Here is a 9236-nt window from a genome sequence, read left to right as displayed (position 1 = left end):
TGGGAAATTCTGCCTGGCCAGAGAACGTGTGCTATAATCAGACAACAGAAAATGTACATGCCCTATTTTTTTTTAAAATGTAGAAATGGGTCAGTTAGTAGCATACCTGTGGCAATAATTCTACTTTGTTGTTGGATATATTAAGATTGTATTGTCGATTATTCTCTTATCAACCATCAGCACAGATAATGTGTTTTAATCCGACAACAGGTGTACATGAAACAGAGGGAATCCATTTGAACTATGACTTTATATTTTTCAACCAAACTAACAATACAAATCTGGCACTCATAGATAGAATTATAGTTTGACCAAACAAAGTTGCCCAAAGAAGCGCTGATTGCTTTGTCTCGGGAGACAATACAGACCCCTGAGGAGAAAATACAGGTCAGCACAGGGATCCAGTTGTACAATTCTTTCCAATGCTGTTATCATTATTAGCACCTGAATATATAATCGAAGAGAAATAGACAGTGTGCATGAGCAAAATGCATTCCTTTATTATATTTTGCATGGAAAGAAAGGGAGGAAGTATATATTAAATTAGCCTATATCGTAGCCATATTTCAATAATCAGAAAATCAGCATCGGCAAAAGACATGCTGCCTCCTGATATATCCTAATTACACATAATGGCATAAATATAAAATCACAAATATTAGATAAAATAAAATTATTCAGTTGTACAGACATACAAAAATAGCAGGATCCCAAATAATACGTATCTTATAAAAAATATATTCTTCATTTTGTAGGAATTCTCTAGAATGCAGCATGTTCAGGTCCCAGTCCCAAAAGAAGTTTGTTAATGGACTCAGAAGAAAGTGGTGTCTGACCGGCACTTCCTGTGTTAGAGACATAACCGCCATGCTGTATTGCACTGGGCGTGGCACACTGGGCTTTAGGCATCACATGGCAGCAAAGACAGGACTGATAAAGTGCAAATTGATATTGGTGGTGACGCAAGAACATTCCCTGACACGTAAGTGGGAGGATGAGGAGAGCCTGAAATCACAGCGAGAGGTCAGCAGTGAGATGGATCTTGCCCGGGACTATGACCCTGCAGCCAAATCCTCGAATCAAAGATGCCCTGCGCTTCCATCCATGGTCATTAGGAGCATACAATCAGCATGAATGGCTGGTCAAGGTACAAAGAGTGTCACCTCAATACACTATTAGTGGCCATATTGCCACTGGTGATATCCATCTCTTGTGTACATTCTTGGCTAGTAGGCGTGTCTAGAGTATTATCCCTCCAGGTATACTTTGGGTTCTTTATTTCCCGAGACTGTTCTCACCTAGGTGGCACCACATGTCATTGGCTCTAAGTAAAAAAAGATGACTTGATGTCGTTGAGTCGAAGCCCTTTCATACCACGTTTTTAAGATGTGACTCATAGGCAAGGAAAAGTAAATATCTTTTTATATCGGCTGACATGTTGAGCGGAGGTGTGACATGGAAGAGAGATTGACCTTATAGTGCATGTGTAAAGAATCATTTAAAGGTTGTGCAAAGGCATTAGGAGAACAGGTGAGTTGGTGCAACAGTTCCCAAGTCTTAGTGTAAGACCCTCAGTGGTGCCTAAGATTACTCTTAATCTTTACAGAAGTCCTCTCTGTCGAGATGCCATCTTAAGTATTCTCTATAACCCAGGAAAAGGCATGTACACCCTAGTGAAGGTAGTCATTTTTAAATATCACAATAAACTTTGTCTGCATAGATCTGTACATATAAATAATGGGAACAAGACAATCCTGGCATTACACTTGAGATAACTACACATTGGCATTGGCCTGCACAGGCTACTTTGGAATAAAGTATAGTCTTGCAGAGACGCGAGAGCAGTGGTCCATGTACAACTGCTCTACCGTAGTCTGTGACACTCTTTAAGCAGAAGGAGCCGGCGGCCATATTGGTACTGAGTTGACTGTGGAACAGTCGATTCCTTTGCTTCTGGCTGTGCATTGGTCTTCCTCAGCTTTAAGAACCAGCAAGAACGTCATAGGAAAGCCGTGCAGGGCCAGTTTAAGGATTGGTGTTTGCAGAGTTTTCAGAGTCTGCTGATCGTGGAGAGCTCGCAGAGTTTGAAGAGTTGCCAGAGTTTCCAGAGTCCAGGGAAATTGTGTCACAGTAGATTTGTGGTCGGCCTATTTTGGACTGCGAAGGAAAAAAAAACAGTTACTAATGCTTGCGAAAGTATCCTTTTCAGAGTAGGGGTGTCACGGAATTAGTTTTATGACGGTACGATAACCTTCTTGCCAAATGACGGTATATCATGGTTATCGCGTTATAGCAGGTGGAGTTAACGAATCTTAAAAAATATTTTCAAAAAGGTCATAAATTGGCAGATTTATCAACACAAACAAAACCGGGCACCCAGGGCCAGAATTGGGCTTTTCAACATACTTTCCACTGAAATGCCACCCCTTGCTTCCACCAAACACAAACACACGTGTGGAGAGGAGGAGGGGGGGGAGCCATGTTGCGACTGGCAAAGCAAACTGAATAGCTTTTCTTAAGTGGTCATTTAGGCTTTTAGCTCCCCCACTGGCTACTGGTGAAGATGAACATGTTGCCATCTTGATAACCTGAATGCCACAGATCAATGGAGGCTGATGGTAGTATACACTTGTGCGCACACACACACACACACACACACACACACACGCACGCATTCTCTCTTTACATTACAGCCTTTAGTTTACTTGCGGGCCAAAAGGTGTTCAGTAATCACAGACATGTTGCCCTTTGGTATGGCAGCAGGGAATACCCACAGAGATTAGTGAATTTTGCAGTGTGACTTATCTGTAAATTCAATGATAGAGCCAGGGAAATCCCCCATTGTCATATGTTTAGCAAACATTATCCATTAAAAATATATAAACCCAAATGCTGCCAACCCAAAGTAAACCCTTTTCCTTCTTGGCACTGTATTTATTCTTCCTATTGCTAACATATTGATTTTGTGTCAGGCACGTGTGGTTTATGGAATGGCATTAAAAACTGCTCTAACTGAAACTACTTGGCAGACGGCACATCCAACAGTGCAAGACCAAGACTGCGCAGCACTTGTTTACTGCAGTCTTTCCAAATCAGATTGAAAAGCACACTTTACGGTATGAACGGTATACCGGTATAAACAATGTGACGGTTATTATTGTTCAATTAAGTGGTTCACGGTATCTTTAACGGTATACCGTTAAACCGTTACATCCCTATTTCAGAGCATGCAGTAAAACTATACTATATTTTGTGAGCACTTCCTATGTCCGGGGCGGTATTATTGGAAAGTGCCACCGCTCAGTGTCACGAATGTACATTTGTGACCTGTCAGGTCCTCACGGACATTGTGGCTCATTTCAAGTAGGGTGCTAATCTCTTGGACATGGTGGTGGTAGAATAGAGGAAATACCACCAGCTGCGTTCCTTTACTTACCCTTTTTTACCAGACCCCCACACTCGTAATGAGGCCAATGTTGGGAATGCCAGGACTGCATTTTTATATACCGTGCAGATCTCTCTAGACCAGGAGGTTTGCAACCTGTGGCCCACCAGATGTTTTCAATCGCGGCGGCCATGGTACCGCGGATCTATGTGATTACTGACCATTTTTCACTGCTCATCACAAAATGTTGATTTATTTTTATTTAACCCTCATTTCACCACACCGCATATATATGCGAGGGGAAGACTCTCCACAGCCCCCCTATCACCCCGCCATTTATTATTAACTTAACCCAACCCCACGTATATATGCGGTGAAATGGGGCTTTAAAAATATGACACGTTGGGATGCACAGTAATGGGGTGATAGCCATACATCACCATTGAAGATGCAGGTCAGGGCTGATGGGGGTTGTAGTTGAAAACATCTGGCGAGCCAGAGGGTGCAGAGCCCTGCTCTAGATAAATATATATGTTTTGTCCTTGGAGAGACAAATAAAGTAGTTGCAGAAAGAATAAGGCTTATTTTCGCCATCTGTTGGGAAGCTAGTTTGCAACAATCTCATCCAAATTCCTGAGTTATTAGTTCGACCGAGTAAGCAAACATTCTTATAATTTCAGCATGAAAAACGTTTGCAGCAGGGTCATACTGCGGAGGGAAGTCAACCCACTCTGCAGACTAATTTTGGCAAACCCCGCGGCAGACACGCATATGTAAGAACTGACTTTTTATGTAATCCTCCCCAAACTGCTGTGGAAATGGAAAAAAAACACTATTCCCATCACACGTCAGGTGGGTGTGGGTGCACGAGGATATGTTCTTGAGCTCCACAATACGTTTATGTTGGGATATAGGAGGACCCAAGATACCTGCACATATTTGAGAGTCTCCACATTTGTGAGCTAGAGGACATACTTGCCAATATTTGTCTCAGGTCACTTTTTGGACAGTTTGATGAGACTAGTTGTCACAAAATATTATGGATTAGCAACATTTGAGTGCCAAATCAGATTTAGGGATTTTGCAGGTAAGGTTTTGAACCCTGTGTGATGTGCTTCGTGCCAGGGGATGTGGAGCTATGCAACTGTGGGTACCTCTGGGTCATTTTTTGTATTTATATTTATTTGAGTTTTATATAGCGCTTTACACCAAAGCGCTGTACATGATATCATATGATATATGATATGATATATTTAATTTATATCGCGAACAAGACAGTACAATAAAATGCAGATAAAATAAGAAACACAGACGGAATCTGTATTTACAGTAACTTTGTTAACCAGAGGAGAGAAGGTGAGATCTTGGAAAGTAGAATAGCGAGAAATTGAATGAAGAGAAAGAGGGAGAGCGTTCCAGTTTAGAGGGGAAAGGGGAGAAAATGAACGAAAACGTGACTGAGCACAGAGAGGACGAAGAACAACAAGAAGGGAATGGGAAGAGGAGCGAAGTGAACAAGAAGGAGTATACGATGAAACATGAGAAGAGAGATATACAGGTGCGAGGCCATGGAGAGATTTAAAACCCAAGCACAAAAAATTCAACTTTAGACAATGATGGAAAGAAAGCCAACCCAGATCGGCCGGAGGAGAAGAAATGGAGTCACGAGGAGAAGTAGGACACGAATAGAGGCATTGAATAGAGATTTCAAAGGAGCTAGGCGGGACAGGCGAAGCCCAAAGAGGGTGGAAGAACAGTAATAGAACTGGGAGAAAAGTAAGGCAGACACAAGGAAGTGAGTGGCCTTAAAGGTCAAGAAAGGACCAGCTTTCCCAATGTCGTGCAAGTGAAAACAAGAGGAACGCACGGATAGAGAGATGTGATGACTAAAGGATAGATCTGGGTCTAGATAAAGACCCAGATTATGGGCCGTGGAGGAGGGAGGTAACTGAGCTGGGGGAATGATATGAAAGAGGAGGGAAGAGGAGCTGGAAGTGCAGTGGAAGGAAAGAAAGGAACCTCAGTCTTAGCAGCATTGAGTACCAAGAAGCGGTCCATCATCCAAGATTTGATGGCAAGGAGGCAGGAGCTTAGTTTGTTATGGATATCATCAGTGAAGTGTGGGAAGGATAGAAATAGTTGAGTGTCATCAGCATAGAAATGGTGGAATTGTCCAAAAGAAGAGATAACGTTGGCAAGCAAGGGCGTATAAAGAGAAAAGAGGAAAGGACCGAGGACAGAGCCTTGCGGAACACCATAAGTAAGTGGGAAAGTGTTGGAAGAATCCCCAGCCCAAGAGACTGAAAAAGTCCTCTGGGACAGGTATGACTCGAACCAAGATAGGCTAGAACCAGTAATTCCAAAGGAGGAGAGGGCAGACAATACAAGCGAGTGATCAGCAGTGTCGAGAAGACGAGAAGAGCGTTTAGAATGACGTGCATTTGTTTCTACCCCAGAAACGGAGCTGTCGAGGAAAGCCAGACATGGAAGTTTGAGCTCTGCTTAAAAGCCACTACTCAATGTAAACCTGAGGAGCTAATTAATGTGCAGGCGGTGGGTGTCTCCCGGACTTCTGCATGTTTCCTAACAGGGGATGTACACAGTTACGCACAGCCAGTTTCTACAAAATGAAAAAGTGTGCAAACCTGAATGTCACAGGTTGTGTTGTGCAGAGGTAATGTCCACCAGTTGACCCTCTAATATTTACAAAATGAGGGCTCTAGAAAACTGGAAACATCTTGGAGCAAAATACACAGAGCTGAAAGGACCCTGACTGAGCCTTCCTGCAGAGTTTGATATTGTGCTTGGGGTGCACGTACCTTCATGGATGTGTCCACATTATCGAGGCGCGGTTTCCAACTTATAAGGCTGGGGACGTATTTGTCGGTCGATAACGATGCCACATCCGTCTCTTGCAACTTTTTGAAGCCTAAAACCACAAACAAGATGTTAATTTTATGTATTTCAATAAATTGCAAATCTGCGTGAAAACGATTTGCCGTTCTTTGACCATTCAAGCACATCAGCATTGACTTACCAGGCAGAGACTTACTGTAGAAGCTCGTCTGAATGTAACTACAGAGAGAAAAAGGATAATTAACGTCTGTAACAATGAGGGTACCAGGGAACATTTCAATGTCACACAAATGTGCATTTCTCTTAATCTCTAAGTCACTCTGTTGGCTTCCCATTTCCCCTGCAGGCTCTCTCGCAATCTAACACACCCACTTTATATGAAGGGTTTCTTCACAGAGGCTTTTTTCTCTTTCTAAGTCCATTCTCCTAATTTGTCTGCTTACCTCACCTAATATCTCTCTCTCTCTCTCTCTCTCTCTCTCTCTCTCTCTTTCTCTCTCTCTCTCTCTCCTTCCCCTTCCCTCTCTTTATCTCTCTCTATCTACTCTCACACGATCTGCCCCTTTTTCTCCTCACTGTCTCGGCTATGTATCTTTTTCTCTCTCTCTCTCTCTCTCTCTCTCTCTTTCTCTCTCTCTCTCTCTATGCTTCCCCTTCCCTCTCTTTATCTCTCTCTATCTTCTCTCACTCGATCTGCCCCTTTTTCTCCTCTCTCTCTCTCTCTCTCTTTACCTCTCTCTATCCCCTCTCACACGATCTGCCCCTTTTTCTCCTCACTGTCTCGGCTATGTATCTTTTTCTCTCTCTCTCTCTCTCTCTCTCTCTCTCTCTCTCTCTCTCTCTCTATGCTTCCCCTTCCCTCTCTTTACCTCTCTCTATCCCCTCTCACACTATCTGCCTCTTTTTCTCCTCACTCTGTCTCGGCTATTTATCTCTCTCTCTCTCTCTCTCTCTCTCTCTCTCTCTCTCTCTCTCTCTCTCTTTCTCTCTCTCTCTCTCTCTCTCTCTCTCTTTCTCTCTCTCTCTCTCTCTCTCTCTCTCTCTCTCTCTCTCTATGCTTCCCCTCCCTCTCTTTATCTCTCCCTATCCCCTCTCACTCGATCTGCCCCTTTTTCTCCTCTCTCTCTCTCTTTACCTCTCCCTATCCCCTCTCACTCTGTCTGCCTCTTTTTCTCCTCACTCGTTCACGGCTATGTATCTTGCTGTCACTCTCTCTCTTCCCTCTATCTCTCTCGCTATTCCCCTTCTCTCTCTTTCTCAACCTCTAGCTTCCTTCTTTCTCCCTAGTGACCGCTCTCCTCACCGTAAGGCTTTCTAATTTGACGGCATAATACTTAAAAAAAAACGTTTTATTTATTTGTTTGTTTGTTTCACGCTGTAGCCCGCAGGCATCAATAAACACAACACAAAAAACACAACACACATCAGAGGATGTCCAATAGCAGCAGACTCAAATCAATTATTCAAATAAGCAGGTTTTCAGATGTTTCGGAATGGAAGCTGGTTCCTTTCCTGACGCAAATCCATAGGCAGAGAGTTCCAGGCATTAGCTGCCTATACTGGGAAAGACCGGCCATTTTCATTTACTTGCCGGCCTCTGGGACAGACGAGCAGGCTAGTGTTTTCTCGAATGCAGTGCTCTCCTTGGTTCATATTTAACTAAGCTTTTCTTGAGATAAAGCGGAACCATACCGTAAAGGCAGTTATGCACCAGAGCAATCGTCTTAAACTGTATTCTAGCAGCCATAGGCAGCCAGTGCAGCTTTTCTGAATCCAGAGGCCCAATTCATGGAATTATTTGCTGTAAAATTGAGCATTTGTATGCCATTCTGCACGCAAATCCCCATTCCGCTATTCATGGAATCGACTGCAATGGACTTTTTCTGGACTTGCATGGAGTTCACGCAGGCTCGGCACGTCTCTGCAAGCTGTCCAGCGCCTTGCGCGATACATCATGCAGATCATGGGCGTGGCTTGCGCAGAGGGCTGGGAAAGAGGCGTAACACAGGAAGTGGGGAAGAACTTGCAGAAAAAGTGGGCATTCCAAGGCACGGCCACAGGTAATCCCTCACACGAACACAATTGTGCCAAACAACATGTATTGATAGAACCACCCGCGCAGCCTCTTGGCATAGTAATGGCCATGCAAATCCTTCAATCACTATGCCACCCGAAGGCAAGCATAAGTACACTTGCACGTAGGAATCGCAGCAGGGATGTGGGTTTGCATATCGAACATTGCAGTGCATGTACACAACCGGGGTTCTGATCTAACATAGGGGTGCACGTATGCAGTGTAGCAGAGTGCACAAATGGTTCACGGGGGTTCACACGCATGATTTTTCATATGCATGTTGTCAGGGCTCATGTTCCGCCCCCTATATACTCCTCTGCGCAGGCCTGACCCACACTCTGCGTGGAGTGTCGCGGACAGCCCTCAACTCTGCGCAGAGACATCACAGATCAGCGTGAAGGCCGTGAAAAGGTCTACAGTCGATTCCATGAATTGGCGAAAAGGGTGTTGCACGCTGAATGGCACGCAAAGTTGCTATTTAGCGCGTAGAAACTTCAATAAATCAGGCCCTTAATTTTTATAAGAAGTCTCAGATGGTACTGTGAATTTTTAACAATGTTACTAGTATGTGCATCCGCACCAAGGGATGATTCTAAATAGATTTTAAGCGTCTTTAGTTTATTTACAGCAGGAATATTGCAGTCCTCAATAATGGAACTGGAATACCTTGGATCAAGATTTGCTATGGCCGGAATTGATCCAATACCATGAGTTACTTCCAGTGTTTGATGGACTGATATATAACAGTCAGTCTATCAGAGTCTATGGCATAATTACCATTCAGTTCCAACAACAACTGGGTGTCGTCAGCTAAGTTTGAAACTGCGCTCCCATTTGTGTAAGCAGGTCACAAAGCAGTTTGATGTAAACACTGAAGAGCGAAGGTGACAAACATGCACCATGGGGGACCCCACGCTACAG

General features: G+C 43.7%; 1 protein-coding gene across 1 annotated transcript in view; it reads right to left on the bottom strand.

Moving 5' to 3' along the window:
• Positions 1 to 476: 476 nt before the first annotated feature.
• LOC138492809 (uncharacterized) overlaps positions 477 to 9236 on the bottom strand; it is a 469421-nt gene continuing 460661 nt past the window's right edge. The window contains exons 97-99 of the mRNA XM_069620163.1: positions 6423 to 6460; positions 6205 to 6314; positions 477 to 2157 (exon numbers count right to left, since the gene is read on the bottom strand). Coding sequence (XP_069476264.1) covers positions 2026 to 2157; positions 6205 to 6314; positions 6423 to 6460 — 280 coding nt within the window. The 3' untranslated portion in view covers positions 477 to 2025. The remainder of the gene's footprint in view (positions 2158 to 6204; positions 6315 to 6422; positions 6461 to 9236) is intronic.

This window comes from Ambystoma mexicanum, chromosome 10, assembly GCF_040938575.1.
Source record: "Ambystoma mexicanum isolate Mex_15411 chromosome 10, UKY_AmexF1_1, whole genome shotgun sequence".
In the NCBI taxonomy this organism is placed as follows: Eukaryota; Metazoa; Chordata; class Amphibia; order Caudata; family Ambystomatidae; genus Ambystoma; species Ambystoma mexicanum.
The sequence above is the reverse complement of the archived record's forward strand: the minus strand, read 5'-3'. Positions and strand labels throughout refer to the sequence as shown.